At 37.6% G+C, this 21,612-nt stretch overlaps 1 protein-coding gene across 1 annotated transcript in view; it reads right to left on the bottom strand.

The window, feature by feature from the left end:
• LOC114433624 (CUB and sushi domain-containing protein 1-like) overlaps positions 1-21,612 on the bottom strand; it is a 219,612-nt gene that overhangs the window by 92,544 nt on the left and 105,456 nt on the right. Inside the window, exons 11-17 of the mRNA XM_028402269.1 lie at positions 13,661-13,764; positions 12,408-12,520; positions 8,787-8,969; positions 8,478-8,663; positions 4,099-4,239; positions 1,625-1,746; positions 1,337-1,409 (exon numbers count right to left, since the gene is read on the bottom strand). Coding sequence (XP_028258070.1) covers positions 1,337-1,409; positions 1,625-1,746; positions 4,099-4,239; positions 8,478-8,663; positions 8,787-8,969; positions 12,408-12,520; positions 13,661-13,764 — 922 coding nt within the window. The remainder of the gene's footprint in view (positions 1-1,336; positions 1,410-1,624; positions 1,747-4,098; positions 4,240-8,477; positions 8,664-8,786; positions 8,970-12,407; positions 12,521-13,660; positions 13,765-21,612) is intronic.

Genomic DNA, 21,612 nt, shown 5'->3' with positions numbered 1-21,612 from the left:
TTTCCTGTAACTGTGTTATGGCATGAGCACAGTGCTCATACCTCATTATGTTGAGCAGATTCGTCATCTGCTTAATTTATTTTAGCACACTAATCCTTTCTGAATTTCTAGATTTCATTCATAAACATTTACCTTCAGAAATTATGTCGTGGCAATCTTGTGCTAGGGTAAACACATTTTGAGCTACTCATGTTTGAACAAGGCTAAAATCATTGTGGTGCAATAATTTATAGGGGAAATCAAGTATATCAAGTATATATGTCAGAAGGTGGCTAAACTATCTCAATTGCCTGCAAGTTATAAGGCTGCAATCAACAAAACTGACATTATACATACTGATAATACTTTGACATAAAATGTGGCACATTACAATGCAAAAAATGGCTCTAGAAGAAAAAGAAATCTTAGATCGTGGTGTTAGCTTCGGTTTCCATTCTTTACTTTTCTGAGTGTCTAGCACCTGCATTAGACTAACATACAGAGTAAAGACCTTGACAAAACTTTGAACCTGGAGTTCATGATCTGTATATCATACATTGCCTTTCCTGCAATATATAATTTGCAGTGACTTATGGTTCACACTCATACCACTACTTCTGTTTTCAAGTACCTGATACCTTCATCTTTTGATTGCTCTGATAACTCTAGACTTTCAGCAAGCTAAAAGAAAATCACTTTTCTTCCCTTCACTTTCTTTTCCCACTCTCTGCATACTGAAGCAGCAGCAGCAGCACACATGAACAGGATCCACAAAAAAGTCACTCATAATTATATTTTTCCCGTCCAACGGGAGGGATAATATTTTCCCTAGTACTACATACTTAATAAGGTGAATAAACTATTTAATTTGATTGTCCCCTCCATCCCCTCCATCAAGAGGCAACATTAAATAATGTCATTTAGACAATACAATCAAGATGCGGGATGGGAAAGATGTAAAAAAAGCTCACAGGCCAGTGGTTGCCATTCGCCATCAAAAGGTGTTGAAATAACAGCACATTCACCGCCCTTCCTTATATCTGCACACACTGGAAACATCTCTGTATTTTGGAGTCTGAATATAATGAATGTCTCCCTGAATGAGCACAATTTGTGCCAATCTCATTTAAGATTATTGTTGAGAGAGAGAATGATGCGTGCAAACAGGCTGAATAAGTGTGGGAAGGCTTCAGGCTAAAAGCAATTAGAAGAGGAATTTATACAATTGCTAAGGTGCATAAACACACTTCAGCTGCACTGTAAGAGCCAAATAGTTGCATGCTCTGTCATCCTACACTCTGGCCTCTCATCTCATTGCTCATACAAACAGTAGTAAATAGTTTGTATGTGTGTTTACCTTCACAGCGAGGCACTGCTGCCGACCAAACAACATTTCCATCCTGAATGATGCAAGTGACCTGATCTGACCCCTGGAAACACAACAATAATATTGTATTATAATTGTTACTCATGTGTCTAGTTGGTATTTAATATATTTTTCAAAACATTAATTAAAAACAGCCATGATAATGAGCCTTTTGTTCCCTAAAACAAAGGGAGAGAGGATCAGCTACATGAAGACATTTTTTTTACCACATTAAAATGTGGCCTGTTATTGTCATTATAGAGACATTATTATTATTACCTGTGTCCTAATGAATCCTTGATCACAGCGAAAGGCCACAGAGCTGCCAAGCTGAAACTGGTCACCATACCTTTGTCCATTGACAGGAACTCCTGGGTCATGACATTCATTCTGACCAAAAGCTATAAAAACAACCACAAAAAGTTCAATACACAAATAAACATAAATAAATAGTATCAAACAAAAGCCAATTATTATTAATAAAGGGAGTGACACATTGTACCTGTAGTCAATACAAAGTGGTTCAGAATACATTAAGTTACTAATATGAACAATGTTCCCTGGTTTTTCAATTTATTTCAATATCTGAATATGGTTCCACCAGAGTGAGATCATTGCTGTATCACTGTCAGTAAATGGGACATCTCCACTGATTTGGAAATATGGGAATGGAATTATCTTTTTTTGTGGATTCAACCCTGTCATGTTTAGCTTATATTATCCCCATTCCAGAGATTAACCTGTTCCCACCTAGAGCACACACCCAGTGATTGGACATGTCTCAGGTTGATTAGCTACTGATGGAGAGTAAAAGAGAGGCGAGAGAAAGACAGTGAAAATGAAGAAATGAGAGCAAGAGAGGTAACAGCAGCTCAAATGTAAAGAACTTACATATATCACATATACATAACATAATGGCCTCCATAAAGGTGTTCACATACACATGCAGAGGAAACAGTCCAAAGGCCACAGGTTTATATAGAAATGACTCATGCACACATGTATGATAAGGTGTGATAGAAAAGAGGTATAAGAAAACACATATTTGAATTATAACATTCAACCCAAGCTGAAGAGAGATAAAAGCCAAGGTGATGGTAACAGTGAAAAGGAAAAGACCTGAGTTCATCTCATGAACCTGGAAATGAGTGTTTCAGATCAAGACTGTGTGAGCAAAGATTGTGAATGAATGAAAAAGTGACACAACAAAGAGAAAGCCTGCCTCAGAGTCAGATACGGAGATCAACATGATGGATTGGTGAGAAAATGAGCAAAAACAAAATCACTGCATAACACGATTGAGACAGAAAGTAAGAAAAAATAAAGAGATGACTTCGAGCTCAGAAGCCAAAGTGTTGAACACTTCAATGAAATCTTTTTAAAAGCAAGTTCATTCTCTTGTTTTTTACTGCCTATGTGTGATTTTTTTAAAGGGAATGCAGAGACACTATTTCCCTCAGGTACAAATTGCTTTTGTATTTCAGCCTATTAGGTATATGTGGTCAGGATGCCCACATACTGTATCAGTTTTCCTTGACCTCACAGTCAAAAAATTAATAACATTTATCACTGTGACCAGTCTTTTGCTTTATGGCACTGCTTTTAGCATATAACTGCAAAGCCTTGTGTGTCAACATTCATAATATGAGTTTCTAATGCCATTCATATAAATAGAAAGAAGTATACCCACTGCAACACACATTGATATTCATATATGCATTAAAATGTTAATAGACCAAATTACTGAAACAGCACAAAGATGCCTGATCATTCTTAAGTCCCGGAGTAGAATTTATGTGATCAGACATTCAAATTACATTCTCAAAAAGTTTCACTATCAAAAACTTCAGCGCAGCTCAAATATGAGTATTTATGGGTGTTGACCACTGACAATAAAACATTGCCTAATATTACTAGGAAAAAGCTAATAGGATTTCTCTATTTGCTTTATTTCTTTTAGAAAAGCTGGACTCCGGTCGGCATATTTTTCCTTTTGAATGGTGCGTCAAAACTCTCATTTGTCTCAGGATTAGGGTGGAAAACTGTTTGTGTTTAAGATTAGGGATAGGATCTTTTTCATTATAATTATCATTATTATTAAATATGTGTGGTGCTGAAGGAGCAAAATAACATTTAGTACTTTCATTTGTAAAATGTCACCCCTAAAGGAAGAGCTACACACAAGGTCATTTGGGAGGCAGTGTGTGAAATGGTGCAAAACCGTATGGTAATCACAGACAATAAATCAGAATCAGTCATGCTGAACTAGTTCGGCTTAGAGGAGATAAATATACAGGCTGCAGTAGTCAGGTTCAAAGCCTGACAATGGGACACGCTTAACTATAAAGCTTGAGCAGGACAGCTAATCAGTCGAGCAGAACTAATCAAACTCAGGACAGGTTAAGGTAATGTTAGCTGTTGGCATGTGTGCTGCATTAGCATTATTCTGCTTCGGTTAGCATATGACTATATGACAATTACTCTGTATCTGTATTAAATATATGAGTAAGAATATAGAGGTAGTAGTTACATATAGTGTAAGTGCCTGAAACACCATGTAAGAACTGAAAAAACCTAGTAAGGTCAAAGTATCTAGACAGTATGGTGGAGCTCTTGGTGGTGATGATATGACTAAATAAATATATACATGAATCAAAATTAAATAATATGAAATAATATAAATGTATTTTTTTTACACATTGGTAAGTGTAATTAACACACTGCTGAATAAACAGAGATAAGGTAGTACATACTGGTATAGCTGATGTTGAAGCCCTTTCCTGTATTGGAATGGTCAGACTGAAATTCCAGTCTCATAATGTGTCCATTTGAGGCAATCTGTGATGGAACATCTTTTCCTGAGAATGTCCCAAATGTTGTTGGCTCAGACAAACCTAGGACAAAACACATTTTTTAACAAACTTTGAGACACTTTTTAATGGTGGTTATCACAATCATTTCATACTGTATAACATAAAAAAAACGCCACAACATGACCAAAGAAATGTTTAAGATGTGATCCTTAAGCAATATGCTAAACAAATATTTGCTTGGACCTTCTGATGGCTGCCGTATTTCCTATAATAATAGACCACCACTTTCCCTGGTAGCAGCTTCTACGTGTCTTGGCAGTCAGGGAAAAACTGGCACTGAAGTAAACCAGATATACTGTCTCACTGCCAAAGGTTGAAGCACACAAGAAATGCAGATGCCACATTTGGCTAGGTCATTATGATGTTATTCCTCCTGTATGTGTCTTGAACTATACATTCTTGGACATTTCTGTCACCTTGGGAAGGAACATTATCTTGTCGCAAGTACCCATCATCCCCTGGGGGTACGTGATTGCAATGAATAGCTGATCCGAGCCACTATGTTAAGGTATGCTCCGGCATTAAGGCATCACTATATAGCCATTAGAGGACTCACTGGATACCAGCTGAAAGGCTGTGAAACTCTCCCACTGGTCTGTGCAGCTGAAACTATGTATCACCTCAGTTATGTCTGAGACATTAGTGTCAAAGTATAGGACCATTTATTGCACTGAATGGTTTTACACTTTTGTTTGACAGGACATGGTTTGCGCTCAGGGTTGCTCCCAAACAATAGGGAGCACAATAAAGCCACGAAGGACTACAAAGAACAAAACCCAGCAGGGACATATCAATGAAATATGGAGTATCTATAATGAGCTAAAAAAAATAATGCTTTCCCCAAATATGGTAATATGACACAAGAACAGAAGGGAGCTACGATAGTTGATGGGGAAATCAATTTGCACAGCCAGTAACAGCAGTTCATGGTAGGTAGAAATAAACAGCAGCAGTAGCACCTTAATCATCAGGAGTAAGTGACAGACATTGTGATGGATTACGAAGACCAACTTATTGCCTTGATAAAATGTGATTGGAAATAGGTTTGAGTGTGAATATGAATGTCAGCTGATGCTCATAGGCCAGTAGCATGCAACCGCAATTCAAAACTAACACATTGCTTGTAAGTGTTGATGTCGTCACAGCAGAAACACCTGCAGTACTGCATAGTTAGTATAAGCAGGTAATTCGTATTCCCTGAGCAATCCACTTTATATTAATGGATATTCATAGATCTATACATTCAGGTCAGCAGTGTTACATTGTGTTTCATATTCAATTGACAAGGTATGATTTAATTAATAGGAACCAATCTTACCCCTTTACAACTAACATCTGTGTTGGCTCAATTACTACAAACCCTCAGAACTCAGAGGAGACCTGCCCTGTGTATGATGCCAACATCTGGTGGCACACTATAATAAATCATAAAGTAATCCTGGAAGTGTCTGCTTTCTACAATGGTAGATTGTGAATGGTGAATTTCCCCACAACTATTATATAATTAGTTGTCAGATGGGATTTGTAGAAAATTGCTTCAGTGAAGACATGACCCTGCTGCCAGGGGCACTGTGCTCAAAGAGCATACTGGAGATACTGCTGGCAGCACCTGGCTGCCACACTGTCTCTGCTTTCACAAAGTCCCCTATATTATCATCATCAGTTTAAAAAATGAGAGAAACACCTAGAGATACATCTAGTGTATATTATTTTACATATATACATACACATTTACATCATTCACATACATAACTAATACACTGTATGTATGCATGCAGCCAGTGTCTTTTTCTGCAGAGGTATATTGTATATATTTCTATAAAAGTACCTTCCAAACTGTTACCTGCATCTGCAAAGTTTCTGCTAAGGCCAATGTACTGTTTATTTTATCATCAGAAGGTGTATGTGGGGTTCTGCATGGTCAACTGCATACTGTCACGGTCAGTCTCAGTTTACTGTCTGTGCCATTTTCAAGATGAATATTTTTAACATGCTGGACTTTATACTGAAGGGGTAAAGCTGAAGAGAGCCAGAAAATGCAAAGCTCTCTGACAGGAAGGTGAATTTTTTTTTTGTTTTTTTGTTTTGTTTTGTTTTTTTCTAATAACTCTCTTAACCGTATGTGAAAACACAACATCCACAGAAAACAGCAAAAAGTGTGCTTTGATGCATAATAGATTATGATCTGCTGTTCATATTGACTAGATTGTTTTTTTAAGCTCTTTAATGTTCATTTGCAATATCAGATCAGGTACATGAAATCATTTACACAGTATGAAATAGCTGCAGATGGAGGTATTCTTTTTTTTCTTCCTTGTTGCCTTTTGTACAGGGAATTTTGGCTCCCATGCTGTTAAACATGTGGGAGGAGGGACGTCAGGCTGAGTGGCTGAGCATTGGTCAGGTGCGCACAAAATGGTCGCCGCAGCTGCTGTCTCAGTCTTTTGTCTGTTGCCTGATGGAGCTCTGACCAGGTGCTTAAAAAACCTTACCCGATGTGAGTGACTGTGAACAACTGAGTGGATCCACTGTCCCAAAACACTACGCACATTCTGGATATTAGGTAGCCATATGCTTATGTTTATGTGTGGTGTTGTTTTGGTTGTTCATAATGGTTATTTTGGCTACATTTAATTGTTTAATTAATACAGAGTGATTTAATACTATATGTATAGAACAAACAGCTTATCCAAGTTTGCAGACTGGGGTAACAAATTATTTATTCTTTTTGTGATTTGTATTGTATAAGTGTTGCAGCACATTGGTATTCCTTCCCATTTAATGACCATAGCCTTACCAGCGAGTGTCTCCTTTTTACCACCCATCTAACTGTGGCTCCCTGTTCACCAACTACTCTCTACCTGAATCAGTGCCAAGTGTGGCCAGAATAGAGGGGTTTTTTTCACATGCACTTAGATACAATTAAGCCAGAGTGACTGAGTCATAAAGTGCCAGTTTTTTGTTCTCCAGCAACCCAAAAGCCCTTTCACAGTTTATTCATTATTGCATTGATGGGCACGAAAGCAGAAGTGGAAGGAGAAAGTGACAATAGCTGAAAGACTGACAAGATCCTACGTAGTCTTATCTAATAGAAGAGATTTTAGAGAAAAGCTTTTTGTAATAGTCTGTCACTATGCTCTCTTACATTAGATGACAACAATAGATTTCTGATTAGGTTAACCATTTATATATTGTTTTAAAAAAGCATACTTTGGAGCTTATTACATTTTTCAGGCTGGATTTCATCCTAGTTCAGCTCTGGAGATTTATTGGTTATTACTCGGGTCACTTGCCATTTGTATTTCTGTGTTCGATTATTTAGAAATACAAAAAGGAGACAAAGTCAGTTGTAAAGGTCATGTGAAACCCTTGATGAATGGAGATTTTTATAAGGGAATAAGTGCAGAAACTACACTAGCACTACACATTTGAATAAGTGACATATACACGTACAAGTACAGAAATATGTTTTTTTTATTAATACTATGATGCAGACTTTAGAAACCATTTTCTCATCTATCAGTCTTTGAAAAACTGTGCTGCTGAATTTAATTGAGATTAATTCATAAATATTTCTGTGTCATTCCGAAAAAGCAAAAAAAGTAATTTTGGCCCTAATACAGTGATTAACCTTCTAAAGACCGTTGATTGAACATTTACGGGTGCCATATTAATAATGAGTGATCCCTCACGTGCTTGAACTGGTGGGTAGACAAATGTCTTTGTGGTTGATATGGCTTAGGTTTGACTTTAAGACTTTAGTTTTTGTTACAACACTGAGCAGTACTTTTTCAATATCTGACATTTATATACAGAGGTAAACTGGTGACCAAACTGGTTGGCTTACTGCAGTGATTTACCAGAACAAACTGGTAGACTTCTAAGTAATAACTAATTTCACTTTTACCCACTGCCAACAACAGTAATTGCTCTGCAATTTTCAAAACACTTCTACTAAGAGAGACTGGCAAAGAGACATAGACACAGACAGACAGACAGCAGAGGGACTGCTTTACAGTCAGTCAGTTAAACACTTCAAACCTTCATTCAGTTTAAATCAATAAAATCTATTACAATAGTAAATATGTATTTCTCTTTACCTAAATAAGACAAGTTGAAGTGGCTCCAGATTTTACCATTTCAGTACACATGCCTGTTCATGTTTTCTTATGAAGCATTTTAGTATCTTAAGGTGGGATTAGCTTTTAAAAACAGGATGTGGTGAAACACTGATGTAAAGATTCACGTGAGATAATTACCTTCATCTTTGACCACCAACCAGTCGAACTGTGGTTCCAGGTCAAAGTCAGAGAAGAGGAGATGAATCCGGCTTCCTGGTTCAGAGATGATCAACCACACACAGTTTAGGTTGTTGCCGTATTCCTCTGGGTAGTTAGGGGACAATACAGTCCCTGACGGAGCCGTGAAGTTGAAGAAACACGAGACTAGAAAAAAAAAGTAGAGGAAAAAAGGCAGGAAGGAAGGTTTTTAACTTTAGAGCCAGCAGAACACAAAAAGAGGATATAAAAATTAGCACCGACAGGAGAACCACAAAGTAAAGGACTTACAGACACAACTGGGTTTATTGCCAGACCACTGGTTATTGTGCTGGCAAGTGATGGATCTTTCTCCTACAAGTTCAAAGGCCGACTGGCAAAAGAAGGTTAAAACATCTCCATGCTGGAAACGGTCTCCACTACGACGACCAAAAGCCGGGACCCCAGGATCACCACAGCTTCCTCTTTCGATCTCTGTTACACACAAACAGAGGCGTCATGGTTTTTTATACTGATAATTAATGTCATGGTATGTAACACAGTGACATTCAGATAAGAGGGTGTCTGCCTTTGTTTGAGAGGGGCGGGGGTTAAATGGCAATAACATGCATACACTGATTTTTAGATATCCAGTTATCATCATCAATGGAAATGAATAATGGATGTCAAGATCACACATCAACGCTTAATTCATTGTGACTATATTAGTATGATTATGCATTTATGTCTTTTCTCAACATGTAAGGGTTATAACTTCCTGTTATCTCCCTGTGCACATGAATGACATGAAATTAAATAATCATTTATCTCTTCTAGATGTTTTAATTTCGACTGAATGGATAGTAAAAATAGTCATTTTGTTAGTTTTATAAGGTAAGAAAAATTAATTCCCCATTTTACAGCTGCTTCTTTCCCAGTGGCAAAACACACTTCTGTAATGAAAAACCTAGAAAAGCACTCAGCAATTGAGGTTGCTCATCACAAGTTCCCCATGCAAAGGGCCTGGTAAGGCCAAACTGTAACTCTCCCATCTGAAGCTGTCTATATGCACAGCCTTTAGCTGGGGGGGTTAATATTTGATATGGAACATATAATAAATGTATCATGCAGCACCTCTTGTATTACTCTGCTGTGTTAAGGAGTGATATACAACCTGTGAGATTTTTTTCTCTTTCGCACAGCTAATTGCCATTAACTTAATTGTAGTGCAATTCAGATTATAATTGTGAAAGACAAAACACAAGTGGTGGCGCACAGGTAGATGCAAACACACACACTGATCTATGCATACTCTTGTTAAGGAACCAGCAGGAGGTGGAACTCGAAGCGAGTGATGCTGATGTTTGCATAAAATATGACTTCCTATGCATCTACCGTACACATTTTCAGTCACCTAGAGCATCTGTCCTTTGATTCCTTGTTTATCTTTCAGGCAGCTTTGTCTCTGTCAACCCTCCTTTCAAATTGCCCCCCATCCTTTTTTTTCCTATGTGTTCCTTCTTAGTGTTCCTTCTTATCGCTCCCACTCTCCAAGTCTGATTCAATATACTGTTCTTTATTGGAATGAGTGTCACATTAGCAGTGCGGCCTGCCTTGCCTGCAGTTCTGTTCTGTTCGATTGTGACTCCATTTTAATCCCTCTCCATATGGGAGTGAGTTTTTATCCACTGAATTTCCCTCGCTCCCCTATTTTAAAATTTGACATTCTACCAGACGTCTGTCATCTTGTAACACATGCTCCACCATGCCCCTGGTTGCGCTGTGGGCAAACACATCTCAAGGTGAGCTATGAGTATGCTTGTGTGAATGCATGTATGTGTGTGTGTGTGTGTGGGGATGTGTTCTACACTTTTACTATCATTTGGGATGTAAGTACACCCACAAGAATAGAATGCTCAAAGAAGCAGCGGGCGTGTGTGTGGCCCATAGCAAGCTGTCACACAGTTGACGAGTGTCAGGATGGATATCAGCGATCTTGAGCCCCTGGTATGCGTGTCATTATAGTGGAAACTGCCTCTCTCACTCTTTTTGTCTTTTTTTAGTTCCTTCCCTTTTTTGAGCCATTTTTTCTTTCCAAGTTTGAAGAATTTGACTAAAGTGTGGAACACAGATAACTAGCTCTATATGATGTTTTGTGCTTCTTGTTTTTTCCTCTGAAAGTAATTTACATAAGCAAAAACAGAAATAAAAACAAAATATGGTATACAGATGTATTCAAATTAAATAAAGTATAGGCAAGAAGGATTTAGAAATGTTTCACTCCAGCCACTTTTGGTTTCAGGGTGACGGCTGTTATAGAAATAAATTTGAAAGAAAACATGCTGATAGTCTGTCACAATAAAATATGTACATTCTTTAGGGTTTTTTTTAGTTTCATTTGATCACAGGATAAACTGTTAATAAAACTGATTAGGTTTGTTTGGTTGTTAACCCTGTGATGGGCAGGTGACCTTTTCAGGGATGTGACAGGCTACAGTTTATAAGCAGAATAATCCCACTGGAGTGGAGCACATGTGACATTTTAAGAAAAAATAGCATATGTATGGTGGTGAATGGTGATAAATACTTTTGACTTGTGCCATTTCACTGTGTTTTTCTTGACTTACAAATTTGACTGGTTTACATTTTTTTTAAAGAAAGAGTGGCTAGGAGCCACTGGAATGGGTGTCTCTTAGCCTTTCTCTAGCAAATAAATGAATGAGAGGATAGTTTTGCTCATGCAAAACTCATGTACTATTATATCCTTTTTGTTATTGAGTTAAGCTTTTGCACCAAAGGGCTAATTTAATTTTTACTGAAAAATAACAAGAAAAGAATGTGGATGCACATTTTCTAATGAAGGAACATTTTACATACATACTGCTGATTCTACAAAATAATCCTTAATATATTTGATGCAAATGTTCAATTCTTTATTCAGTTAAAAACAATTTATTTACATTGTTTCCATTCTTTTGACATCAAATTGCCATCAGCCTGAAAAAAAAGCTGGCAGCAGCCTCTGTCAGCTTTCAGTCAGTGAAAGCCTCAATTATCATAATTCTCTGTGTTCATAATATCAACTCTTTCTGTCTTTGTCTGTCATGCACACACAAGGAGGTGCAGCAATTAACCAGTGCAACATAATGCCATTCAAGAAGAACACAGACACACACTTATGCATGCGCTCTGGGCTTTCCTGCAGGGCTCTCAAACACTGATCAAAGTGCATATAACACTGTGACATTTACCATTTGACAATCAAATGTATTCATGCAAGGAAATACACCAATTGTTTTGTTTCCCTGGGAGAAAACCTACATTCTCTTATGGCGTTTGTTAAGCAATGTTTGTTTGTTTGTCACTTATTTTGTTTAAAAGTCTCTGTAGTAGTGTGTTATTGTCCCTTTGGAGTTTTGACCACCTGAGCCAAGCTGTAAAGAGGAATACAGGCCCAGCTGTTGTTAAAAATACAAAGTCAAGGTTAGCCATTAAATCAAGATCAGTCCTACCTTCGCTGAAAAACCCTGTATCATAATGTTAAATGTTAAATTCTATAGCGACTTAGTTCTTATTCCCTTGAACAGTGACTGACCCTGGAAAAACACTAACATCACTGAATCAAACATAGCTAAGAAGAACTAAGAGCATAACCTTCACTCTCCCACACTCCCTCAATCTCTCTAGACGGTTTATTTTTCCTCACTCTATTTGTCATTTTGTTCTTCTCTCTCCCACCCTGTTAATGTTTTGGTCTCTCTCTTAGCTTTTTATTGTAATCACCAAAATATCTTTCAACCGGTCTGTCTATTTAAACTTAATTGAGTTCAGTTCATTATCGTCTTGCAAGGATCTGTTAGACGAGCATACATTGGAAAGAGAGAGAGAGAGAGAGTGAGAGAGAGAGAGAGAGCGTGTGTGGAAATGTCATACCTTCATATACTGCCTTGAACCCTGCTGAGCCAATTGTATCGTCTGATTGCAGGTGTAGCCACATCTGATTGGATAAGCTAACGATGAGGTCAGGAACACTGGAGCCAGTGAGTCTGTACACAAACACACATGAAGAGCTTAACATTAACACAGTGATAATAAACATTACTTTTGTCACTGTATAATTATTGAAGTGTTTATAGCCAATATAGGAGAAAATTATACAGTACCTAATGCAAACAATGCAAATCAATGTAAAGAGTGATTATGCAAAACACAAAAAAGTGTTTGTTTTTTTTATTCCTGTTGAGTCTTATTCTTTTTCTAATATTATTTTTGCTACAGGTAACTGAAAACTGCAAGTCACCACTGTCGAAAACACCAGCCTTTATGCTGTAATCCGTTACCTAAGTCTCAAATGTTTACTACCCGGGAGGCAACGGAGGCAATACTAGAGGATGCTTCTTCCTACAGCATTGTAGAAAAAGGGGGCTGCTGAAATGGAATGTGGCAGAAAACGCCTGGAACATCACCCCTGTCCTGGATGGCTGGTCATCATCAACACACGGGAGGCCGCTGACATGATCTTGACAGATCGAGGATACACAGAGCTGGCTATCTCCCAGGACCATGTCAATTCACAACAAAGTCCAATGACCAAGATGTCAAGATGATGTCAAGGCACAATCTGGCCATGTTTGAGGCAAAACCTGACAGATTTCTCCAGAAATTCAAACAGGGTATGAGACTTGGATCTACTACTTTAAATCAGGAATGAATGACCAATTGAAACTGTAAAAAAAAAATATATATATATTAATATATCTACAGGCACAGACGTCTATGCTAATTTCTTGGTGCAATAATATAACAAGCAGAGCACTCTTAAATGACACAATCAGCGATGAATTTTAATTCATCCTATACGCACACTGTTTTGGGATTTGGCACTTACCTACATCTTCTCCACAGGAAGATGAGGTTCTGCCTTTGGCCATGAACTTTTGCAATTTGAACATCATATTTATATGTCATTAGCATTGTCTTTACAATTTATACCCATGCCATTTTATAATTTTCCCAATGTGTAATTAGATACACCCAGTTTTGACCATAATAAGACAGTATATAATAACTATCTTCATGATAGCGCACATGCATTTTCTACTGTCCCTGTGATTGCCACCAGCTTGTTTTATACAATAGCATGTCAATACCACTATATAGGCCAGAATATATTAAGTGGTGCTTACACATAGAGGACTCTCCGAGTGTCTCCTATCTTCCCTCCATCCCCAACGGTTAGTGTGTCATATCCTCTTTCCAGGTCAAACTCTTCAAATGAAAGCTTTATCACCTAGAAAGCAAAGGAAAATACAATCAGAAATAGAAACTGTTATGAACATTCACATATGGAAAGGTAAGAATCCAGACAAAAGAAAAAGCCACTGGAAGATTTATTATTATTTCCTGCAGGAATGATCTAATACTTTTACCCTCTTACAATTTCAAGCAATAGAAACTAATGGTTATATCACGGGGGAAATCTAAAAGCCCAGTATTGAAATGGGAATTTCACACACAACTACCCCTGAACTGTTAGATGATATGAGGGATTGCATGTTAATAACAATAAATTAATAGCATCCATTATTAAGCAGCATTTTGTAAACAAAATAGGATCCTTTTTTAAAAGACTAGCAGCCTCTGTCAGCCCCCTGACCTCATAACTTCAAGAATCATGAGTCAGAGGAAAATCCTTTTAGAGCAGAAAATAGGAAGAAGACTTCTATTATTCGAATATAAAACCAGCCTAAAGTCCTAAAGTTTTATGTTTTCTCACAAAGTAGGATTTACCTTTAGGAATGGAACTGTGCTTGCACTGGAACTACAACCATTGCTGTGCTACTAAAAATGTGTTCTCATTTCAATGACAGAGTACAGTTGGAAACAGATTAAATGGATCACATAATCAAACCTGGGGATTCTGGGGGAGATCCAGGACATGACAGATGTATGAATCATACATCAACTAGGAAATCATGCAAGGTAAAACTAGCTAATATACCACTCACTCCTTTTATTAGTGACCAAATACTCTCTTTTAGAAAGTGAGACTACTAATATCTCTACTATGAGACAAAGACGACTGGTGTTCTTAGCTGTGACCATCATCTGTCTTTTAATTAAAGCTGCTATGACAAAGGTCTGACTATTAATTTAACGGTGATATATTGGTATTACAAAATAATCCATCTTTAATGAATGAGAAAGAAAAGAAAAGAACAAAACTTCAAAACTCAAGCACCCTTGCTTTAATTCTGCACTTGCAATGCAAACACATCCTTCTGATGGATTTTGTGTGAAATGTCTTACTTGCCAGCCCTATGGCAGCTGTAGTTGTATACATACAGCCCTCTTCTTTGTAAAATAAAATGTTGTAATTTTGGTATTTATTATTTGCTGCTTGTCCAATATTTAGTTATTGTAGATCTGTAGATCAGATCCCTGACAGCATCCATGATTGCATATTTGTGCTCTGTTCGAGAATCCTCCATAAAGAAAGAATGAGCTGGTCTCAATCAGTGAGCCTCTGGCGTATTAGGAGACTCAGATGAACCATGAGCATGTGATGTGAGAATCCATCACATTGCAGATCACACTGCAGTGAAGAAAAACCTCACGGCAGGTGAGTATAAAAAAAAAGATATTTCTACACGCCAGAATCAACCATGCACTGCTAAGCTTTTTGGCTGCACTTTGTCAGCACCAATGTTTAAGGATAGGAAAAAAATCCAAGGTATTCACTGTCATCATGACAGGAATGACAATGAACCAATGCAAAACTTTTTGTATCTGTAGTCATGTATGTTTGGATGGAAAATATTTCAAACACTGTACACTGTTAAAGCAAACAGGACCTTATTTAAATGGGAGAAAAAAACATTTTTGACAATAGCAACTTAAGATGCAGACCAATAAATATGAGACTTGAAAAGCATTGGTTTGCTATACATTATTGTTGCAGCCTCTGGCAATGCTTAGTTTTCCCAAAATGGATACAAATAATGTGAAAATAATGCAAAACAACATTGTGAGGTATTAACTCCTGGCTAACAACAAATGACACGGAGCATTAATAAACCATTATGCTTCAGTTGTTGATGTCCTGGTTTTTTTTTTTTTTTTTTTTTGTTTTTTGCTCAGTCTGAAGCACACAGGCTGTAAATATAACATCAGCATCATCCTCACTGTTAGTGAAGTAACATTTACTTTTTAAGACACAACATATCATCAGGTATATGTAAGAATTGTTAACACATTCACCCTTAAATTGTCTTTGCTTCAGCTGCTTTCTTTCTATACAATAGCTTCAGGAATCATTTTGAAAAACAAATTTACATGATATGTTTTGCAGATGAAGAGAAATACCAGTGATGTTAGCTGTGCTTTAAAAATGAACCTGAAACCATAAGTAAGGCATTACAGGCTGCAGGTGTGTTTGTGTCTATAAAGTTAAGGTTGCTGTTAGAACTGTACAGCAGCTGGAGGTCATAAAGAAAGAGAATGAAGCAGAACAGAATCAGATGACGGTTTTCTGCTCATCCAAGTGTGTTTATGTGTGTGTGCGTGTATAGGAGGTTCTTTTCTCAGGTATATCTGTCTCAACAACTGAAGCAGAATAATGTTCAGGCACGGCTGTTTGACTAAATGTGTGATTTTGTTTGTGCTTCTGTGCCTGCTTGTTTCTGCCTTTACTTTTGTGTATATGTGTGTGTGTAGAGTCTAGACAGTCAAGCCAAACTCCACAGAGACTTAAAGGAAAGAACTGAAGCGTTATCACACTAAGGTCATTAGCAAGAAGCTCAGTGCTATTCAATAGATCCAAATGGCCCCATTTAGAGAGACATTAACAGCAGCCTGCAACCCTAAACTACATTAGATTAGCTTCTTTATTTTCTAAAGTAAAGACAGAAACAAAGAAAGAAAAGAAAGAAAGGAACACCGGAAACAATTAAGGACAGGAAATTATCCAATCTTCAGCCAAAACAAACACTGTAATAGTACACATGAATTAAAGGTATTCTTAATTCTTAATATAATTATCCATTTTGATGACTTTTTGTGGCTCCTCGTGTGATTTCCATACATCACTGACTGCTAGTTTCCACAGTGCTCTCCAATTAGGCAGCAAAGAGGTGCTTGTGTTGAAATTTCTGGGTTCAAGATCAGAAAAAGAATGAAACAGGGTGGATGCTCTTCAAAGGGATAAGTGAAGCGTTTTCACTTTGAGGTCATTAGCAAGCAGCAGAGCAGCTACAAGCAGCTCAATAGGCTATTTAAACATTGTTAAGAGCACTGAGGAATCCAAACCTACAGTGAAACACCTTTCAGTCAATCAGCCAGTAAAGCTGTAAGTTTAAAGGTCTCTTGAGGGCACAGACACAGTCAGAGAGAAACTCTTAACAATCTTTCTCTTACTCTGATCCTAAATTCACTGTGGATTTGTGTTTGGCACCCAAGTCAGGCAAATTAAGACAGACCTAAAACATGTTTTCTGGTCTTTCAGCACAGTCCCATGAACATTTCCAAAGTTCTGTATCATGATAGACTGAATTCTCAGATGTTCCTCACAGTTTTTAGTGCACCATTGCCAGGGAAACATAAGGTGAGTCCTTGAAAACAACCACTGTGCATGGTACCATGTCTTGATAGCAATGATGATAGTCTAAATAGTGGCGGCTGATAAGAAAGTTTATCCTCATAAATGTTATTAAAAATTAAAATGTGTCTGTTTTGAGCTAAATAACGATCTTTGCAGAAACCTTGCAGGGTTATAGCCATCACCACCAATCCCCACAGACTTTCATAGACATTTCAATACCATGATGAGGGGCCATACAGCATAACCATCCAGTGTAAATGTAATCATGTATTGTTTCTATCATGTCAATGTGGAGTTTATTTGTAAGGATGTGTCTTCTTACCTTTACTGTTGTGACCTCACATCTGAGTATTGCACAGCTTTAGTAAGTATAACAGCACAACATAATGCCCCTATGTGTATGTCTGTTAAGAAGAAATTTTGTTATTTTATTTTTTTATTATTTTACAGCAGCCTTAGATACAGACAAGCTTCATCATCCCACTTAAGATGGAGGTCAGATGTTTCTCAGTATTCCTCTTTAGGTCTTTTAGTTAGAGGGCAGCCTCCTCGCCATACTTACTATGCTGTTGTGCAGCTCTGTTGGTTCACTATAAGGTTTGATTTGGTTCCTGTTAAAATGTCAACACTGCACACGTCTAATGAATTACATTCAGTCAGCCATTTCAACTACCAAATAAGGCGAGGTGACCCCTCCAAGGGGTAGCACACACAGGTACAGGTTTAATTTCAATCTATGAATTGCAGCACCAACTTAATTATTGCTATCAAAGCCAACAGCCACAGCACAGCTGTTTGTAAGCATCGCTGTGGCTTTTAAGAGGATAGGATTGGTCAAAATTTTAACTCAGAACTGAATAACAATTAACAGATGCACTCTAAATAATGCTGAGGCATTTATCTATAGTTTGAAATATATAACAGAAAGCCTTTATTTCTCTGGTGATTAACTTGAATCAGTTGGCAGCAATGGATGCTAAGCAAGTGACAGCTATTGTACTTCAGGCATTTAAGATATAGTTTGGCGTCTTTGAAGTGGAATAATGTACTTATGTATGATCAGTGGTTAATATGAACCCAGTTTGACAAAGCAAGCCAAAAAAAAAAAATAAAAAAAAAACAACAGCGAAGCATATTTTAGGCACCAAAAACCAAGTCCCACCTGTTTAAATATGCTTTATTACTATTTTAGCATTCTTTATTCCAAAGGGCTGTGATACACTGTATAAAGGTACCATATACATGATACAAACTATTACTTAAAGGTAGGGTAGGAGATTTCATTCTGATGCACTTTTTGTTAAATTAGTGTAACTTCTCTTTACAATCCGATAGCAACCGATTAGTTCGGCAGTTTCATTTAAAACAAAGAATATTAATCATCTGTGGAAGCTATAAAACGCTAGAAACATCAGCCAATCCTGCGAGGCGCCCCTGTGCAGAGTATTGGCTGGTTGTCACTCTCTTCCTGCTCTACGCCCACCAGAGAGGTACGTGCATGATGGCCGAAGTCACAGACTGGTTGGGAGGCATGGCTTTGGGGTAAACTCCGAGAGAAAGGGGCGTGTGTTTACTTTTAAAATCTGGCTGACTCTCACTGAGTTTTCGAAATCTCCTACCTTACCTTTAAAATGCCCCCAAATAATACAACAATGTGTAAACTGATGACTACAAACAAGTATTGAATTACTATAGACTCGCAAGAGATGCATGATAATGTTGTCTGACTTGATGGAATAGTTGTTTATTTTGATTTTGTCACGTCGATGCCATGTCATGCAAATGTCCAAGGCTGATAATAAGTTCAGCAATGTGTGATATACAAGGTCGTAAAAAGGGTAAGTTTTAGATTGAGGTGGACAAACTATTCTGCTGATGTCCCATGAGACCTAAGCTTCACCGAGGTGCATTTTTACATATTTTATAATATTGTGCCCACTGGAGCTTTAATGCATTTCTACTACCCTGAGTCAAAAATAAACCATCAAGAAAAAGTTTAAACCATGTACTGAGGTGACCCCATGTCAGAAGTAGTGCAGAAAGGGAACAGCTGTCCTGAAAGCCAAGTGCACAAGAATTCCCTTGCTGAGATTGTGCAGCTATGTTGAGTCATTGGTGAACTGCCACGGTGGCAGTTTGGGACCTTTTTTCCAAAAGATTACATTTAGCCTTTCAGCCAAATAAACAAGTATAGAATAACCTGAACCCTGTTTGAGGACAAAACCCTTAGGGCATTCTTTATTCCTCAGGAAGCTATTTTGTAAAACAGTAAACAGTTACAGAAAACAAAACACCTGTAATTAATAACTTATCACATTATTCTTATTAACATATTTCTTTTTTATTCTAGCCTTAATCTTTTAGAAACAATTTATCGACAATCTAATAAGAATTTTAGAAGCGCTTGCTGCTCATGGCAGCTCAAGGGAGCCTTATAAATCATCTTTACAGAGCAATGAATCTTGCAGCCACAGTGAATTTACCTACACGTACACACTGTGCAGTTGGGCGATGAGGGACCAACACAGCAGCAGGATGCGTACCAAGCCACTGCTTGCAGATTTTACATTTTCAAACTCTTTGGCATCCCTGAATGTGTAAAGTTACAGCCCCATGCAACCCAAAAGGCAACAGTAGCTTGTAGTTTAGCTATATGGTCAGCTCATTAGTTGATATAATGCTATTACTTGAACAGGATATAGGGTTACATCAGTATTAGTAATTGTTATGTGGGTGGTTCCAATGGCTAGGCCCTCACTGAATTAAAATAAGGTGGATTTGCTGCAATATTTGAGTAATGACCTTATTACTTTTATTATTTTTCACTTTTGCAAGACCCAGAGTCTCAGTATGCACTAACAAAAGGGCAGCAGAAGGCCAGACAATTACATAATCACCCAGTGTGTTTGACCTGTGTGTCTTTGAACTATGTGATGAAACAGAATCACTATGCAGAAATAAATCTAAAAAACAGGGACACAACTAAGTAGAAGGCTGAGGCTCCTAAATGTACCCAGAATGACCATCAGCACTGAGAAAGAACTCAGTGAACATTTTCTGCTTCACAACACTGTTTGTGCATCATTATGAGTGCTGTGATAGCCTTCTCCCCTCTTCCCACTTCTAGCAAACTCAATGTCGACTCAGAGTTTTATCATATTCTAATGTAGTCTTCCCTGTGCCTAGATTCCTTCTTAACTCACCATCAGATCAACTGCTTGTCACCTTACTTTCCACCACTGAATCCACAAAGAATTCTGCCTTAGGACAGTTTTGGAGCCATGTTTAGCACAGCAATGGTGACTGACAGGATGAGGATTATCTTTTTAAGTTTATTTGCAGAGCATGTCTTGTTGAGTTAAGCTGAGTTTTTTTCTCAATTTGCTAGTGTTTTCTAAACTTGGAGTGTGGCAATCTATCACTCTCTCTCTCTGCCACCATAACAAATGGTTACAATTATAAATGTAATGATAAAACTGTGGAGATTACTGGATCATAGTTTATTGTAAAACAATCTATTCTAATTGGTTGTTTATGCTCCTGACAAGTGGTTTTCTGTGTGGGACAAACACAGTACTAGTCACTTTAAAAATAGAGATGATGGGATGATGCTACCCTGTTGGCTGTACCCTGAACAAGCCCAGATGTGGCACATGTTTATGTGTTGCAGTCCTGCCCTGAGGTGACCTTTGCTTTAAGTGCTAAGAAAACAAACAGCTGCTGTCTGATAAAATAACTCCCTCTACGAGGTGTTACAGCACCTTTGAGTGTTGTTGACCTGTTGGCTGGACAGTTTAAGAAAATAAACTGCATACTGTGTTTGAGCAACAGCTGCTGGGGCAGCTCTCTGTAAAATGCATTATTAAGTGTTCAGCATACTTTAGGTGAAGAATTTCCTTTTTACTGCTTTTTAGTCATTTCTTTCAGAATAGTTAATGCCATAGCTCAAAAAAATCACACACTGTTATTTAAAAAAAAAAAAAGCTCAGTAAAAAAAGTTAAAAAGTGTGACCTTGAGACATCAATGCATCATCTTAGGCAGGCTGCTTTAGTAGAGTGGTATTAGGCTATGGATTAAGATCCAAAGACAGAGCTAATACAGTGAGTTAAGGACAACGAGGCTGCTAAATTACAGTCAAAAACCAGAAAAGCAAAAGAGCCTTGATTTAAGATAATGTGCTAATAAGACTGCTTTTGGTGAACATCTTCAATAACTTGGACACTGGTGGTTATTTACTCTGCATTTCACAGATGCACTGTTTTCAGTCACTGAGTTGTATATTGTATTGTAGTGAGAGGGAATTTATAACTGCATCTCACTGTAGCAAAACAACACACTGTACAAAGCAAATCAAGAAACACTGTGATGATTTGACCTTTTGTATATAATATTGACACTGGAACAAGCTGATGCCATGGTCAGAAATGCATCCAGCAAACAGAGCAAGAGGTCAAATCTCTGTGCTTTGTGAATGATGCTGTTCTTTTGACATTAAAGAGGAGGGGCTTTGAGTATGCCATGTGGAAGTAGAGGCTAAA

Source organism: Parambassis ranga, chromosome 3 (assembly GCF_900634625.1).
Source record: "Parambassis ranga chromosome 3, fParRan2.1, whole genome shotgun sequence".
Taxonomy (NCBI): domain Eukaryota; kingdom Metazoa; phylum Chordata; class Actinopteri; family Ambassidae; genus Parambassis; species Parambassis ranga.
Note: the sequence above shows the minus strand (reverse complement) of the source record. Positions and strands in the feature narration are given on the sequence as shown.